Below are 18,899 nucleotides of genomic sequence, written 5' to 3'. Positions count from 1 at the left end.
GATAACTTCTGTTATCATCAGCCAAAACCATGCAATCTCATTCTAGATTTGCCTAATGTGTGGAAATATCCTTTTTAAATCTACTTTGTCAATCCCTTTAGAAGAATGAGAGGACATTTAATTGAGGTATATAAACTCCAGAGAGTACAGCCCTAAACTGCTCAATTTCTCTACATAAGGCAAACTCCTCATCTTTGGAATTTCTTGTGAACCTCCTATGAACTGCCTCCAATACAATTAGCTCCGTCTTCAAATAAGGGAACCAAAATTGTACTCCATATTCCAGGTGTTTTTTCAATAATGCCTTGAACAGCTTAAGCAACATTTCTCTACCTTAATTCTCTATTACTTTAGCAACAAATGCCAAAGTTCTATTTGTCATCCTTATCATACGCTTTACCTGCATACTAGTTTTCCATGATTCATGCGTGAGGACATCCAGATCCCTCTGCACTAAAGTACTCTAGAGTTTCACTCCATTTAGATAATAACCTAGTAGTATGTTTGACCAAGATGGATAAGACGAATATTAAACTGACAACCAGTTTTCTCTCTGTTCACAATCATGGACAATATATAACTATGGAAAAATTAGATACAGTAATTAGGAGCAGGTATGGGCTATTCTGTGCTTTGGGCCTACTCTACCTTCAGCACAGTCATGGCTGATCCTGCACCTGAATGTCAAATTCCTGCTTTCACCCCATATCTCTTGATGCCTTTATTATTGAGAAATTTATCAATATCTTTCTTGAATATATTGAGTTACTTGGCCGTCATAGTCCTCTGTGGAAGACTACCTCTTGTAGTGAAGAAATATTCCTCATGTCAGTCCTAAATGACCTATCCCATGCCCTTGACTATTAGAACAAAAACAGAAATTGCTGGAAAAGTTCAGCAGGTCTTGCAGCATCTGTAAAGAGAAATCAGCGTTGATGTTTCAGGTTGAGTGACCCTTCCTCAGAACTGATGGTAGCTAGGAAAATTTGTCAGTTTATATAGAACATGATGGAGGGGAGGAGGTAAAGACTAAATGATGGAGATAGAGTCCAAAGAGAGAGAAGAACTCCAACAGTAATTCGGAGAGCTAGGAGGAACCGTGAAATGACCTTGGCAAGTAGTGTTAAAGAGAATCCCAAAGCATTCTACCGATATATTAAAAATAAGGTGATAACTAGGGAGAAGGTAGGACCATTCAAGGATAAAGGCAGGAACTTGTGCTTTGAGGCAGAGAATTTGGATACTGAACTGGCTCAAAGGTGGAAGACAGAGGGTGGTGGTGGAGGGTTGTTTTTCAGACTGGAGGCCTGTGACCAGTGGAGTGCCACAAGGATCGGTGCTGGGTCCACTACTTTTCATCATTTATGTAATTTGGATGTGAGCATAAGAGGTATAGTTAGTAACTTTTCAGATGACACTAAAATTGAAGGTGTATTGGATAGCGAAGGTTACCTCAGATTACAGTGGGATCTTGATCTGATGAACCAATGGGCTGAGGAGTGGGAGATGGAGTTTAATTTAGATAAATGTGAGGTGCTGCATTTTGGGAAAGCAAATCTTAGCAGGACTTATACACTCTAATGGTAAGGTCCTAGGGAATGTTGCTGAACAAAGAGATCTTGGAGTGCAGGTTCATAGCTCCTGTGAAAGTGGAGTCGCAGGTAGATAGGATAGTGAAGAAGGCATTTGATATGCTTTCCTTTACTGGCCAGAGTATAGAGTATAGAGTATAGGAGTTGGGAGGTCATGTTGTGGCTGTACAGGACATTGGTTGGCCACTTTTGGAATATTGCATGCAATTCTGATCTCCTTCCTATCAGAAAGATGTTGTGAAACTTGACAGGGTTCAGAAAAGATTTACAAGGATGTTGCCAGGGTTGGAGGATTTGAGCTATAGGGAGAGGTTGAATAGACTGGGACTGTTTTCCCTGGAATGTTGGAGGCTGAGGGATGACCTTATAGAGGTTTACAAAATTACGAGGGGCATGGTTAGGATAAATAGACAACGTCTTTTCCCTGGGTTTGGGGAGTCCAGAACTAGAGGGCACAGGTTTAGGGTGAGAGGGGAAAGATATAAAAGAGACCTAAGGGGCAACCTTTTCACACAGAGGGTGGTACGTGTATGGAATGAGCTGCCAGAGGATGTGGTGGAGGCTGGTACAGTGCAACATTTAAGAGGCATTTGGATGGGTATATGAATAGGAAGGGTTTGGAGGGATATGGGCCGGGTGCTGGCAGATGGCACTAGATTGTGTTGGGATAGGGTGGTCAAGAAAGCATATGGCATGCTTGCCTTTATTGGTCAGATAATTGTGTACAAGAGTCAGGATGTCATGTTGCAGCTTTATAAGACTTTGGTTAGGCCACACTTAGAGTATTACATTCAGTTCTGGTTGCCACATTACAGGAAGGATGTCGAGGCTTTGGAGATGGCGCAAAAGAGATTTACCAGGATGCTGCCTGGATTAGAGGGTATGAGCTATAAGGAGAGGCTAGAAAAACTCTAGTTGTTTTCCCTTGAGTGGCAAAGGCTGAAGGGAGACTTGTTAGAAGTTTATAAAATTATGAGAATCATAGATAGGGTTGACAGTCAGAATCTTTTTTCTAGAGTTGTATGTCTAATACTAGCATGTCTGCATTTACGATTAGAGAGGAAAAGTTCAAAGGAGACATGACAGGCATGTTTTTTACACAGAGTGGTAGGAGTCTGGAATGCACTGCTGGGATGGTGGTGGAAGAAGTTATGATATGGGCATTTAAGGGATTTTTAGATAATCACATGAATATGCAAATGATGGAAGGATATGGATCAAGGGCAGACAGAAGGGGTTAGTTTCATTTTGCATCAGGTTTAGCACAACGTCATGGACCAAAGGGCCTGTTCCTATGCTGTACAGTTCTATGCTAGCAGTTGGACAGATAAAGGAGTGGATAACGATCTGGCTCATAAGGGTGAATAGCTATTAATGGAGATTATTAGGAGCTAAAAATGGGTTGTGTGTAATAGCAGACTGTGATAACAAGGCTTAGTGTGTGGGCATTGGGAAAGGACCTGAGAGAGCTCAAGTCCGAAAGTATTAAACTCAATATTGAATCCTTGACTATGATCCCTGCTTTGAGACTCCACAATGAGTGAAAACATTTAGCCTGTCCAGCCCTGTTAGAATTTTATGTTTACAATCACATTCCCTCCTATCCTTGTAAACACGAGTGAACACAGACCTAGCCGAACCAATCTCTCCTTATAGAACAATCATCTCTCTGCTAGGTATTCGCCTAGTGAGTCTCACTAATGAAGGGCAAAATAATAGAGGTGCAGGCTGACAAGTCCCTATGTCTTGGTGGACTTCATACGAATATTTAAAAAAAGATGATTGTTAAGGTAATTAGGTTAAGGTAACGAAAGTAATAAGGCATTTGTGTTAATTTTGCAAAATTTGATAGACTCTGTGAAGCTTCCTTCAAACCACAAAGTATCAAATATATTCTAGGAGGCAGAACACAGGAAGCTACAGGCCAGTGTACATGTCTATTATAGGGAAGGTGTGAGACTTAATCACTAAAGAGGTTATAGCTGGGCAATAAGAGAAACTCAAGATGATCAGGAAGAGTCAGCATGATTTTGTGAAAGATGAATCATGTTTAATCAATTTATTGGAATCCTTTGAAGGATTAAAATATACAGTTATAAAGAAGAGCCTTTAGATGTACAGGATTGGGATTTTCGGTAGGCATTTGACAAAAATGCCACATAAGAGGTGTGTTGCAGACGTTTTGTCCCCTGTCTAGGTGACATCCTCAGTGCTTGGGAGTCTCCTGTGAAGTGCTTCTGTGATCTTTCCTCCGGCATTTGTAGTGGCTTGTCTCTGCCGCTTCAGGTTGTCAGTTCCAGCTGTCCGTTGCAGTGGCCGGTGTATTGGGTCCAGATCGATATGCTTATTGATCGAATCTGTGGATGAGTGCCATGCCTCTAGGAATTCCCTGGCTGTTCTCCGTTTGGCTTGTCCTATAATAGTAGTGTTGTCCCAGTCGAATTCATGTTGCTTGTCATCTGCCACACACGCAGATTCAAACCACTACAAATGCCGGAGGAAAGATCACAGAAGTGCTTCACAGGAGGCTCCCAAGCACTGAGGATGTCACCTAGACACGGGACGAAACGTCTGCAACACAAATTCCCAGCTCGGCGAAGAGAACCACAACAACAAGCACCCAAGCTACAAATCTTCTCACAAACTTTGAACATAAGAGGCTTTTATACAAACTTCAAGCTTATGGGATAGTGGGTATCATATTAGCATGATTGTTTGTCAGACAGAAAATGGAATTAGAATATGATGAGTGAAGCCCTGCACTCGGGTCTGTGGTGGCACCTCAGCTTTTGCAATTTAGTGATTTCGAAGAGGGGAGCAAAGGCATGGTTGTTAAATTTACAGTTAACACAAGGTAGAAAAGTATGTTGTGAAAAAGACTTGAGAAAGATGGAAACGACATAGTTTGAAGGAGTGAGTAAAAACCAAGCAGATTGATTATAATGTGGGAAAATGTGAAGTTCAATTTGGCAGGAAGACTAAAAAGGCAGGGTATTAATTAAACAGAATGATTGCAGAATTCCCAAGTACAAAGAATATCTTGATATTCTAGTGCATGAATCACAAAAAGTTATTATGCAGGTACAGCAAGTAATTAAGAAAGCTACTGGGTGTTATATTTTATTACAAGAGAAGTTGAACATAAAAGTAAGGATGTCATTCTTCAGTTATACAAGTGTTGATTAGACCTCATCTTAAATATTGCATGCAGATTTTACTGGATTGGTATCTGGAATGAGAGGGTTGTATTAGAAACAAAGGTTGGACAGACTGGATTTGTTTCCAATGGAGTTTGTCAGGAGTGACTTGATTGAAGTATATGTGATCCTGAATGATCTTGAAAAGGTGGTGTTGGAAAAGATATCACTTCTTGTGTGGGAGTCCCGAGTTAGGGGGCACTGTTTCAAAACTAAGGCTCATCCTTTAGGGCAGAGGTGAAGAGTGGCTTGGTGTTGTCTGCAACTTTGGAACTCTGGCTCAGAAGGTGAAGGGTGGAATAATTGTATATTTTTAAGGTGAAGGTAGATAAATTCCTTTTAGGCAGTAGAATCAAAGATTATTAGAGTTAGATGGAAAGGTAGAATTCAAGCGAGAGGGTTGAATTCAATTTTGAGAGGGTTGAGGGGCAAAATGGTTCACTCTTGCTCCTGATCATACGCAGCAGTAGGAATGACAAAGGATTTCAAAACTAGTAAAGTGAAAGAAGCATTTGTCATAAAGCCAGTGAATTGACAGTCCAAATAGAGATTATCTGATAGCCACTTCAGAGAAATGAGTACAGAATGGATCTCCTTGGAAATGAGTTAGACCAACAAATCAAGTGGTAGCAGGAAAAACTTTAGGCTATAGTAATTATCATATGATAAAGTTTAAGTTGGCAAGGGAAGAAAGACAAGCAGCAATCTAGAATAAGAGTGATTATCTGAGAGAAAACTAGCTTTGATGGGCGTAAGATTGGACCTGATCCAGCTAGGGTTTGAATCAAAACTTGGCAGGCAAAACTGCAACTGAACAATAGTTGCCTTTAAAGAAACTGTTGTGGTGCCAGTGTTGGTGTGGGACAAAGTTAAAAATCACACAACGGCAGGTTGTAGTCCAACAGTTTATTTGAAAGAAGTAGCTTTTGGAGTGCTGCTCCTTCATCAGGTAATTAGTAGGGCAGGATCATAGGACGCAGAATTTATTGTAAAAAATCAAAGTATCATGCAACTGATCCAATGTTTTGAACAAAGCTAGATTGCTGTTAAGTCTATAAACACTTAGAATGGGGATGCAAATTTTGATTGTTTAATATGTAAATCCCAGAATTTCTTTCAAGTCACAGTCCTAGGGCAACTTTTTAGAATTTAAAAAAAAGGTGATTTCAGTGCAGAAATGCATTAAAGGTGTGAGGTTAGAGTCTGTCTGTGTCCCACCCTTGAGTTAGATTGATTCTATTTCCAAAATAGGAATTGATAAAATGTGAAATGGACTAACTGCCCACAGATTGCGTGCTGTCAGTGGGCACCCAAATAGGACTTGAACAATGTTCCACATAATCCCCCAAAGAGTGAGGCAAAACTGGAACCCACGTGGCTATCCATAGTCACACCTTTGACTTGGAGAAACTGAGATGAGTTAAAAGAGAAGTTGTTTGAAGTGAACATGCTCAGTGGTAGATAGAGCGTGTAGGCCTACTTTAAAGGAAGAAGCAGATAGTATTCAGATCATTCCAATGGCGAATGGTTGTGTAGATGGATTGAACATCCGTGGTGAAGAGGAGACGGCTAGGATGAGTGTGGACCTGACATAAAGCATCAATTAAATCACCAGTGTAAGTGGGAAGAAACTGAATGGAGGGGGTGGGGTTTAGGAATTAGAGACAAAATAGGAAGAAATAATATCAGTGGTCAGGAACAAGGTGAAATGATGGGTCTACCAGGGCAGTCCTGTTTGTGGATTTTAGGAAGGAGGTGGAAGCAGGTTGTGAGGGGTTTGGATAGACGATGTGGGAAGTTGTCGAGGGGAGATGAGAGTCCTGGAAACTTCAGCCAAATGTTTTATCCAGATTATGATACAGGGAGTGAAGGGTAATAGTATCTGAGAGTTGGCGCCCAACCCTTGCAATGTACAGATCAGCACACCAGACAATGAAACCACCCTTATCAGCAGAGAAATTAATATGGCAAATGTCACACCGACAGTTCACTGAAGAGATTAAGTGCTGGCAAAAGGCCCGAGGAAGGGGTCCGAGTGAAGGGGAGTATTGGTGACAGTGAAAGGGTCTGTGGAGTGGGGAGCTGGTCTCCCATCCAAATAAATAGGAAAAGACCATGAAAGGTGAGTTCAGCATCATATTGTGCCCAAAATGTGTTCTGCTGGGGCAGAAGGGGATAAAGGTAAGTGCTTTGAGCATAGATCATTCATCATCAGAAATGGAGAGGTCAGAAGGTATTGTAAATACCTGGCAGGATGTTGGGTTGGATGAAAGGACAGAGTCGGAGAGAAGTGGAGGGGTAAAAAGATCCAGAGAGGCATCATTACCCCTAAGTGATGGACCTGGAGTTCCTTAACAACTCAAAGAAAAATGCTACTTTTTGAGCATATATTGAGAAAAAGGATGGAGTGGAACTGGAGACTGAGATAGTTTTGAGTGAGTATGAGGCAGCACTGATGTTTCACCCTGAGCCATTACTATTGCATTCAGTGCTACACTCCAGGCATTGGAGAGAATGTGAATACAATAGATATATTCCAAAATAAAAGGACTAATGGGAATCGTTCCAGCAAAGAGAAGTTATGTATACAAATTGTAGAGGTTGGGATATTTCCTGCTGAAGGAAAATGTGGAGAGGAAGCTTGACACAAATATTCAAGTTAATGAAAGGTCTGGACAGAGTAGGTGGAGAGAAATCACTCCCATTTGTGGATTGATGGAGGGACACAGATTTTAAGATAATTGGCAAAAGAAGCAATCGTGCCACAAGGAATAACTTGTTTTGAAGGTGGTGAGTGGTTTAGAATTGGAATTTGTACCTCTGTGCTTGGAGGAGGCAGAATCGATTGAGACTGGTGAAAATGAAATCATCTGAAAGGGAGTTTTTTGCAGGGCTGAGACATTGGTGCATGAGCTCATTCATCAGAGGAACTGACATAAATATTCCTGCATTTTTGTTTAATAAAGTTCCCCTCAAGCATTTTGCATTGTATTTACAGTTATTTCACTTAGCCTTTCTGGAGATGGTACTACAAGCTTTTGGGCCAGGTGGGACTTGAATCCAGATCTTCTGGCCCAGAAATAAAGAAGCTACCACCATGCACAAGACCAGAAAAGACAACATTATCCAGACACATTTTTTACATATGTGTGTACTCAACCATTTCAAATATGTTGTGAAATCATGACGGTAAGAAAACAAGCATAAAGGCACTTTACCTGAATGCTCATAGCATTCGTAACAAGGTCGATGAGTTAATGGCACAAATGATCGCAAATGACTATGATTTAGTAGCCATTATGAAGACATGTGACAGGATGGTCACAACTGTGAATTAAATAACCAGGGGTATCAGATTATTTAGAAGGACAGCCAGGAGGTTAAGGGAGGTGGTGTAGCTCTGATATTCAAGGATGATATCAGAGAGATGATATAGGTTCTATGGAGAATAATGTTGAATCAATTTGGGTGGAAATTAGAAATTCTAAGAAGAAAAAGTCACTGATAGGTGTAGTCTATAGGCCACCAAATGATAACATCACATTGCAGTGGGCAATAAACAAAGAAATAACTAATGTCGGTCTGGTATGACTATTATCATGGGGGATTTTAATCTACGTGTCAATTGGTCGAACTAGCTCGGTCAGGGTAGCCTTGAGGAGGAGTAGGTTGAGTATATCTGCCATAGTTATCTTGAACAGCATGTAATGGAACTGACGAGGGAGCAAGCTATCTGAGATCTGGCCCTGTGTAATGAGACAGGAATAATTAATGACCTCATAGTTAGGGATCCTCTTGGAAGGAGCGATCACAGTATGGTTGAATTTAGAATACAGATGGAGAGTGTGAAGATAAAATCCAATACCAGGGTCCTGTGCTTAAACAAGGGAGATGACAATAGAATGAGGGTGGACTTGGCTAAAGTAGACTGGAAACAAACATTTTATGGTGGGTCAGTTGACGAGCAGTGGAAGACTTTCAAAACAATTTTTCAAAGTGCTCAATTAACGTATATCCCAGTAAAAAGGAAAAACTATAGGAAAAAGGGTAATCTGCCATGCGTGTCTAAGGAAATAAGAGAGTCTATCAAATTGAAAGAAAAGGAAACTCGGAGACTGGGAAAACTTTAAAAATCAACAGAAAGCCAAAAAAAAGCTATAAAGAAAAGTAAGAAAGAACATGAGAAAAAAACTAGCACAGAATATAAAGTCAGACAGCAAAAAGTTTCTGTAAATATATAAAATGAAAAAGAGTCACTAAAGTAAATGTTGGTCCTTTAGAGGATGAGAAGGGGCATTTAGTTATGAGATATGATGAAATGGCCGACACATTGAACAGCTACAGGCTTTCCCGGGGTTACAAATGCTCGTACTCACGACCTGACCTCCATAAAGCAAATTATTTTTAAAAATCGAGTTATGTATGATGGTTCGTACTAATGAATGGGCGGACTACTTTGCATGACATTCAAATAATGTGCATTTTCAGCAGTTCATGAGCCTGATTTAACTGAATGTTTTTCTGAGTATATAGTAAATATTTTACCCATATATTTAGGTAAAATATGTACTATATACTAAGACAAACGTTTGACTAATTGATGCTAGATGTGAACCGTACATAACTGTTCCAACTTACATTCAAATTCGACTAATGAACAGACTTAAAAATGGAATTTGTTCGTAACCCAGGGTCTTCCTGTACTTTGTATTGGTCTTCACAATGGAAGACACTAATAACATGCCTGAAATTGACAAAAGAAGAAGGTAGGTGAAGACCTGGAAACAATCATTATTATGGAAGAAGTAGCGTTGGGCAAGCTAATGGAGCATAGGATAGACAAGTCTCCTGGCCCAGATGGAATGCATCTCAGGGTACTAAAAGAGATGGTGGGAGAAATAGCAAGTGCACTTGTGGTAATTTTCCAAAATTCGCTCGAATCTGGGGGAATCCCAGCATGTTGGAAAACAGCAAATGTGATGCCACTGTTTTAAAAAGGAGGTAAACAAAAAATGGGGAACTATAGACCAGTTAACTTAGTGGGGAAGGTGCTTGAGTCTATTACCCAGTAAGAAATAGCAAGGCATCTAGTTAGAATTTGTCCCATTGGGCAGATGCATCATGGGTTCATGAAGGGCAGGTCATACTTAACAAATCTTTTAGAATTCCATGAAGACATTAAGAGCAAGATGGACCCAGTGGATGTGGTGTACTTGTATTTCCAAAAGGCCTTCGACAAGGTGCTGCACAAGAGGCTGTTGCATAAGACAAAGATGCATGGCGTTATGGGTGAAGTATTAGCACAGGAAGCAAAGAGCGGGGGGGGGGGGGGGGGAGAGCGGGGGGTGGCGGGGGTAAATGAGTGCTATTCTTGTTGGCAATCAGTAATTAGTTGTGTGCCTCAGGGATCAGTGTTGGGACTGCAATTATTCACAATTTTTTTTGATTATTTGGAGTTGGGAACCATGTTTAGTGTGTCAAGGTTTGCCGATGACACCAAGATGAGTGGCAGAGCAAAGTATGCAGAGGACTGTGAAACTTTGCAGAGGAGCGTAGATACATTGAGTGAGTGGGCAAAGGTCTGGCAGATGGAATACAATGTTAATAAATGTGAAGTCATCCAGTTTGGTAGGAGTAACAGTAAAAAGGACTGTTACTTTAATGGTAAAAAGTTGCAGCATGCTGCTATGCAGAGGGACCTGGGTTTCTTTGTGCAAGAATCACAGAAGGTTGGTCTGCAGGTTCACCAAGTAATGAGGAAGGCAAATGGAATTTTGTCCTTCGTTGCTGAAGGGCTGGAGTTTAAAAGTGGGGTGGTTATGTTGCAGGTATAGAGGGTGATGGTGAGGCCACACCTGGTGTACTACGTGCAGTTTTGGTCTCCTTACTTGAGAAAGGATGTACTGGCACTGGAGGGGGTGCAGAGGAGGTCACTAGGTTGATTCCGGAGTTGAGGGGGTTGGTTTATGAGGAGAGACGGAGTAGAATTGGGATCATATTCATTAGAATTTAGAAGAATGAGGGGGGACATTATCAAAACATATAAAATTATGAAGGGAATAGATAGGATTGAAGTAGAGAGGATATTTCCATTGGTGGGTGAAACTAGGACAAGAGGGCATAGCCTTAAAATTAGAGGAAGCAGATTTAGGACTGAATTGAGAAGTAACTTCTTCATTCAGAGAGTTGTGAATCTGTGGAATTCCCTGCCCAGTGAAGTAATTGATGCTACTTCAGTAAACGTTCTTAAAGCTAATTTCTTTAAGAACAATAAAGGAATTAAGGGTTACGCGAGAGGGCAGGTAAGTGGAGCTGAGTCCACAAAAAGATCAGCCATGATCTTATTGAACGGCAGAGTCCTCTATGTTCTTATGACATAACTTTTGAGGTAGGGATTAAACTACCATTCTATCACATTGCTAGATTCCAATTATAAAATGGACTTTATATACTATTTATAGTATGACGTACACAACATGACCCGCCTTCTTGGTGATGATGCTACATCAGCCACTGCTGTGGTTGGCTCTAGCTCAATGCCTCATAAGTTCCGGTGAACGTTTATTGAAGGAGCTCTTGTTGTGATTTCGCTTCCTGTTCTGCGGACTCTATGTGTTTCATCCAGAGTTGTGGTAGGTGATATCGATACGTTGTCCAAAAAATAAATGGATACATGTTCTGTTATCCTAGCCAAAGGCATCTGGCATTTATAACTGGGGGGTTTGCTTTGTTCGGGAGTGTTTTACTGCCTGTTATTAACTACACTTTCCCGGCATGGGCATTTGAGAAGAAAACGGCTTAATCTTTGAGTCGCCGGCGAGTTAAAACGAACAGTACCGGGCGACAAATACAGCTGAAAGTGGAACTTGCTGACTGCTGTTATTTCATAGCTGGTGCGTTGCCCGTCCTATTAAATATTGTGGATCTGACCTTTTGGAAGGGCACATACCCTATTGGTTTGTTACAAATTAAGTTGAGGTCGGGATTTGTTAGTGCCAGTTGGTGTCAGAGCAATAGGATTTACATTTGGTCCGTGACGTTTTTATAACCGATTCGAAAATGGAAAAACATACACAATTAGGTCCAGAAAAGTCTGTAAGGAGAAATTTTAACTCGATGATGTTTTCACTCGATTGCAAAACAATAGAAATGTAATAGAGGGAGCAGGAAGAACAAAATAACTGGTCTGTAATTGGACAGCGTGCAGGATAAATCAAATGATCGAGGGTATAGTGGTGTGAAAGCCAAAAAGTGGTGGTCTGTATACGATAGAAAGAAAAGTTGTGAATGGAATATAATGGGCTACAGAAAGAAACGAGTAACGACGCAAGCAGGAAAACAAAAAGTTGGAGCTAAAGTTCTGATCTAAAGTCGTTGATCTCAATGTAAAGACCCAAGTTCGGAGAGGGGGGAAGGATGCTTATTCCTTGAGCCAGATGGAGTTTAATTGAAACATGATCAAATTATGGGGAAGAAACAGCAAAATCGAGGCTCCGCAACATCGGAATAGCCATCAGCATAGTCACCCATTTTCACCTAGTTATAGTCTCGCTTATCAGCTTTATTTTTCCCTGAGCATACAATGATCTGTGCATTTGCCTTCATCGCTGTTGTTCACCCTCTGGGTTCCCAGCCCAGGTCTTTGCCATTTTTACCAGTCTTTTCTTAGCTGCAATCAGCTTGAAAGAAGAGTCAGTGTTAACTGTGCTTTCTCTCCACAGATGCTGCCAGAGCTGCTGAGTTTCTCCAGCACTTTCTGGTTTTGTATCATAATATCCATGATTTGTTAAGGGCAGGCTAGTAATGACCAAATGGCCTACTCTTGCTGGTATTTCTTCTGTTCTGATGCTAACATTTTGGTGTGTTTTTCCGGAGTGCAGTGGAGGTTAGGTCATTGACCAACAATAACAGCTCACCTGATGTATATTTGGGATGAAAGGTTTACTTTTTGAGGAAAGGTGATCAAGGTGTGCCTAGTCATATTGAAGTTGCAATGAAGAAATAAGAAATCTACAAGAAGGTAGGCTTGGTATGTGGCCAAAATTTTGGCAAATGAATTTTGACATAGATAAGTGAGGTTTGGATCCGAAGAATAAAAAAAGCAACTAATCATCTAAATTAGAGAACCTTTAAAATACTTTGTTGCAGAGCGATCTGAGTGTCCTTGTGCATGAATTACACAAAGCTAGTATGCAGATATTGCTGGTAATAAGGAAGGCAAAGGGAATATTGGTATTTTATTGTGAAAGGAATGGAGTGTAAAATAGGGAGATGTTCTTGCAACTGTACAAGTCATTTAGTGATACCACTTCTAGATTACCATATGCAGTTTTTGGTCCGTGTAATTGTATTGGAGGCAGTTCAGGGCAGGTTCACTAAATTAATTAGAGATGAAAGGGTTATTATATGAGGAGAGAGTGACTTAACCCTTTGCCAAGTACTTTGTTTAACCCGAATCTATTATGTCCCCTCTATCCCCTCCGACCCATATCTACTGTATCTCCTCTATCCAATCTGGTTCAGACTTCCTGGAAAACTCTAAACTCTACACAGACTCAATTTTCCCTTTCATGAAGCCATGCTAAATCTGTTTAACAAGATTATCATTTTCCAAATGTTCTGCTATTACTTCCTTAATACTTGATTTCCAATGGTTCTAAAGGGTTTTGGGGACCGGGCAGGAAAGTGGAGATGAGACCTTGGATGAGATCAGCTACGATTATATTAAGTGGCACACCAGTCTGAAGGGGCTGAATTGCTTACTCCTGCTCCTAATTCTTATGTAGATGAAAGAGTGTTGATCTTATTGAAACATGACCCTGAGGAGACATTTTAGAGTGGGTACTGGGAGCATGAATCATTGTGGGGGAGGAAATAGAACTAGGGAGCACCGTTTAAGAATAACAGGTTTAAGTTGGAGATGAGAAGTTTAATCTCTGAGAGTTGTCAGTCTGGAAATCTTTCTCCCAGAAAGCAATGGCAAATGAGCCATTGAATTTATTCGAGGCTTAGTTGAATAGATGTTTGATAGATGAGAAGTGAGGCAAGGGTTGTGAGGACAAACAAGAAAGTCAAGTTGACACTGTAAAGAAATAACAGATGATTTTATTGAATGGCAGAGCAGACTCTAAGAGCTAAATATCCTATTACTGAAGACCTTTCTTTCCATGGAATGTGAAAAAGGCTGAGTTAGTTTTAATAAGGCAGTTAAATGGTAAAGGAGACAGCTAGGAAAGTGCTATTATTGAATGACAGAGCAGCTCCGTGAACCTTATGGCCTACTCATGCTCTTACGTTTTATCACCTTTATAGCTTTCTTTGGGTTTGGTGACATCCTGTGAATCATAGTGAAGCACATATTTTGGGTAATTAAAACTGCATATTTAATCCTTGTTCTTAACATTTTACATGATACTAAATATTATTCTTTAATCAGGTGAATGAAAAATGGCATCTGCCCCACATAACTTTTCCTGGATTGAACCCAAAAAGCTGGCTGGGATGGCAATGCCACGATTACCTGCTCACTACCAGTATTTGTATGACAATGGCATTAAACACCTTGTCACGCTCAGTGAGAGGAAGCCACCATACCACGATACTTGTCCAGGATTGAAGATCCATCATATAAAGATCGATGATTTTTGTCCACCCTCTTTTGAACAGATCAAAAGGTTTCTTGCTGTTGTTGAGGAAGCCAGTGCAAAGGGCGAGGTATGATTGGGCATTGACTACTTTTCTATATTGAAACACACGCAATGTGCTGAATTTTACAGTAGAACATCTTCTGAACTAACAACATCTTCCTGTTAGGGAAAATATCACTTACAGTGCCACTACATATTTGAAATACTTGCATAAGCTGTTGTCCAAATTTTTGAGATACTTTGCCTTTCCAGGGTAACTTGAGGCAGCAGGACAAGAACATTTCAGATCGAAAAGGTCCATTTGTAAGTTTGCATGATTCAGAGCAAAGAGTGATTTGACCATGACAGTTATTGGCATGCTTCTATTTCTGCATCAAGCCTGAAAGGTGACCAAATGTTTCTGATCCTGTGGGCAAGATTGTTGATCAAGCTCATCTTGTAGAATTTCAGTGTTGGTATGATGGCATAGAGTCATACAGCATGGGAACAAACTCTTCAGTCCATACTGACCATAATCTCAAACTAAACACGTCCCACCTGCCTGCTGGCCGATTTCCCTCTAAACCTTTCCCATTCATGTATTTAGCTAAGTATATTTTAAACATTGTTACTGTGCCCACATCCACCACTTCCTTGAGAAATTCATACCACACGTGAGCCTCCCGCTGTGTAAAAAAGATTTGCCCCGATGTCTTTTTTAAATTTCTCTCCTCTTGACTTAAAAATATGCCCCCTTATCTTGAAATTCCCCTTCTTAGTGTTAAGACACCTACCATTAACCCTCTCTATATTCCTCATGATTCTATTAAATTCTATAAGGTCACCTTTCAACCTCCTACGCTCCAATGAGAAAAGACCAAACCTTTCTTCATAACTCAAACCTTCCATACACTGCAACCTCCTGGTAAATCTCTTCTGAACCCTCTCTAGCTTAATAATTTCCTTTCTATAACAGGGTGACTAGAACTGGACACAGTACTCCAGAAGAGGCCTAACCAATGTCCTCATCATGACTTCCCAATTCCTAGTCCAAGAATCTCAACAATTCGCTGATCAAATCAAACACAACGTTCCTTCAGTTGTTTGTAATCAGCAGAGTAGAAACAGTATTCAACTGGCCAATGCTTGTAAAACCCAAATAAAATGTTTCCTGTTGGGTATGATTTCATTTTACCACTTTCTGAACAATGTGTGTTTAAAAAGCTACACTAACACCCGAAATAAGATGTTCAGTTGAACTTGTGAAATGGATCATTCACATTTATTATAAACAACAAACATTCAAGCAGAGGGATCTGATCTCTGTAAATAAAATCAATATGTTCTAGTTTTATTTCTCGGTGATTCACCAGAATCTTTGTGAATCTATAGTTCCCTGATGTTTTGTCCATGTAAATGCCTTGACGCATCAAAGTCAACTCCTCAACCAATCAACAGCTTTATACAATAAAAATAAAGAACTGCAGATGCTGTAAATCTGAAACAAAAAAATGAAAATTCTGAAGAAACTCAGCAGGTCTGACAGTGTCTGGAGAGGGAAAGTAAAAGCTAACGTTTTGAGTCCAGTGATCCTTCATCAGAGCTATTGGTTTCTGTTTCAGTCAACATAATCTTCCCCCGTGATGTAAATTGTTATGACAATTTGAACCCTTATACTGTTGCATTTGTCATAATGAGTGCCATATAAAAAGCTTTGACAATATGTCTCTTTTTTTTTAAATTTATTCCTGGCAATATTAACATTCCCTACTGCCAAGTAACTTTTTAAAAATAAATTTGCTATTCTTCTCTTGGGTTTTCTTTTATAGTAATTGCCATCTTTCTTTCTGACTCTGAAAGACGACACAATATATTTGATACAGATTGAATTGACACTTAGAAATTGTGGGACTATTCTTCCGCATCCATCCACTCCATTTTCAGAAATAATTGCTTTTTGAAAAATTAGTGGAATTGTCTAAATTCAGACAAATGAGTGAATATAGTATAGTATTGAATTGATGTAATTTCATTGTATTAATGTAGTCAGAACATTTTAAATCTACCCTGAGGAATTAGATAGTATATGCTATTTTTAACTCTGCGATTTTGATGTATATTTAGTTTTGACTAATGGGAAGAAAATATCTCTGCTAGTTGTAATAGTCTCCTACAAGATGCATTTTCTATTTTGCTTGCAAAACTCGTGACTCTTGGAAGCTGTGTGTGGTTAGAATTCTACTGCTACAAAGTTGCAATTAAAATAGTCAGAGATGACAAGCTGAATTTTTGTCTGGGTGTGGATGTACATGTGCCACATTTACCATTTAGGAGGAAGTCTATGATTTTCTTCTCATTCCTAACCCCTTGTCATATTCCTCTGGATTTTCTTTTGGCAGTTGGGAATGCCTGATGTGCAAAACACATTCTCCACTGTCTCACGAGTTTATTTCTCCGATTTAAAAGGGGCTGGGGGAGGGAAGGTCAAATTTCTTCACCCACAATTTTGTCTGGTGGTGCAGGATTTTGGAATGAACACCAAGTTCAAGAACTTGACTTTTTTTTAAATTCACTCATGGGATGTGGGTGTTGCTGGCTATTGCCCATCCTTAATTGCCCTTGAGAAGGTGATGGTGAGCTGCCTTCTTGAACTGCTACTGTCCGTTGCTGTGGGGACCATGCCATTGAGGAGAAATTTCCAAGATTTTGATGCAGCAACATTGAGCGGACCGTGATATATTTGTAAGTTAGGCTGGTGACTGACATGGAAAGGAACTTGCAGATGGTGGTATTCCTATTTATCTGCAGCTCTTATCCTTCTAGGTGATAGAGATTGTAGGTTTGGAAGGTGATGGCTGAGGATCCTTGGTGAATTCTGCAATCCACCTTGTGGAGCGAACCCACTGCTGCTACTAAGTGTTGGTAGTGGAGGGAGTGAATGTTTGTGTATGTGGTGTTAATCAAGCAGGCTGCTTTTGTCCTGGATGGCTCTTGTAGGCATTGAGTTTAGTCCAGCTCAGTTTCTGGTCAATGGTAACCCCTGGATGTTGATAGTAAGAGATTCATAGAATTTTATAATACAGAAGGAGGCCAATCGACCCCTTGTGACTATACCAGCTCCTGAATGAACTCTTCAGCTGGTTCTATTCTCCAGCTCTAACTCTGTCGCCCTATAAATCCATCACTTTCAAATATTTATCCAACTCTCTTTTGAAACCTCTTTTGAAATCTCCTCGATCACTGTACCAGGTAGCACATATGAATTTTAACAACCGAGTAAAGCAGTTTCTCAGCTCAATCCTAGCTCGTTTGCTGATAATCTTGAAATTGTGACCCTGAGTTACTGACGCATCAACTAGTGGAAATGGAATATCTTTCCTTACCCTGTCAAAATTGTTCAAAATTTTGAATATCACAATGAGACATTCCTTCCGTGCTTTTAATCTTCTCTCTTCCAAGGAGAATAAGCTTAATTTCACTGATCTTTCCTTGTATCTAAAATCCTTCATTCATGTTATTATGCTAGTAAATCTCTTTTTCACTCTCTCTCCAGGACTTTAACATCCTTCCTTAAAGTGACCAGAACTAAACACAGTACTCCTCAAATGGTCTGACCAATGATTTGTAGAGGTGTGGCATCGCTTCCTTGCTTTTATACTCTTTTTGCTTCCATTTATAAACCCAAGGATTCTGTAAGACTTCTTAACAACTGTTTCAAAGTGCCTGGCCACATTCAGAATTATGCACATGAACCCAGCGGTCCCTCTGCTCCTGTACTCCTGTACGAATTTGTCCCATTGAATCTGTACTGTCTCTGTTTCTTTGACCAAAATGGATTACCTCATGTTTCCTCCTATTGATGTTCAATATGGCTGATGAATCTGTACTCCTCCAAGGGAAGGTGATAGTTTGTAAATATTGACTGGGAAACTTACTGTTTAACTTGGTGCTATGAGAGTGCAAAGTCAGAGTGATTTTTGAGGAATCCCAGAGCAACTCACTCCTGACTGTATACCCCAGTGCTGCCACCTCTTGTAGGTCTGTCCATAGAACGTCAGAAAGCCTATGGCACTAGAGGAGTCCATTCAGCCTATCATGTCTGTGTCAGTAGAGGAATTGAATTGAGTGGTTTATTGTTACATGTATATAAAACATTATTGTGATAAATGTTAATGTCCCCACGCTCTGGCTCTATTTTGAATTACTGAACATATTAAACAATTATCACTATATGAGTTTGTCCTTCTGTCCCCTTCTTGATGCTCCTCCATTTCTCTGCTTGACATCATTTGGGATTGATAAAGCACCATTCAAGACAGCTCAGGGAATCCCTGATGGACTCGATTTGCAAGTCAATCTTGGTTCGTCCTGGAGATCGTACTCTGTGGTAGTCTGGAATATAAAACTCTTAACAGACAGTTTAGTTTAAATTATTACCTTTACTTACCAAAGGCAACAATGTTACACTATAACATTGATACCTA

The 18,899-nt window shown here is 40.1% G+C and overlaps 1 protein-coding gene across 2 annotated transcripts in view; it reads left to right on the top strand.

Annotated features, from left to right (window-relative positions):
* Positions 1–18,899, top strand: part of dusp23b (dual specificity phosphatase 23b) — a 29,000-nt gene that overhangs the window by 1,240 nt on the left and 8,861 nt on the right. The window contains exons 1-2 of one of the 2 annotated variants that reach the window (XM_072562244.1): positions 11,336–11,421; positions 14,226–14,503. In XM_072562244.1, the coding sequence (XP_072418345.1) occupies positions 14,237–14,503 (267 nt within the window). In that variant the 5' untranslated portion in view covers positions 11,336–11,421; positions 14,226–14,236. Of the gene's footprint in view, positions 1–11,335; positions 11,422–14,225; positions 14,504–18,899 lie in introns of those variants that run through there. The other variant, XM_072562255.1, reaches the window with a different exon arrangement.

The sequence above is a fragment of the Chiloscyllium punctatum genome, chromosome 3 (genome assembly GCF_047496795.1).
Source record: "Chiloscyllium punctatum isolate Juve2018m chromosome 3, sChiPun1.3, whole genome shotgun sequence".
Taxonomy (NCBI): domain Eukaryota; kingdom Metazoa; phylum Chordata; class Chondrichthyes; order Orectolobiformes; family Hemiscylliidae; genus Chiloscyllium; species Chiloscyllium punctatum.
Note: the sequence above shows the minus strand (reverse complement) of the source record. Positions and strands in the feature narration are given on the sequence as shown.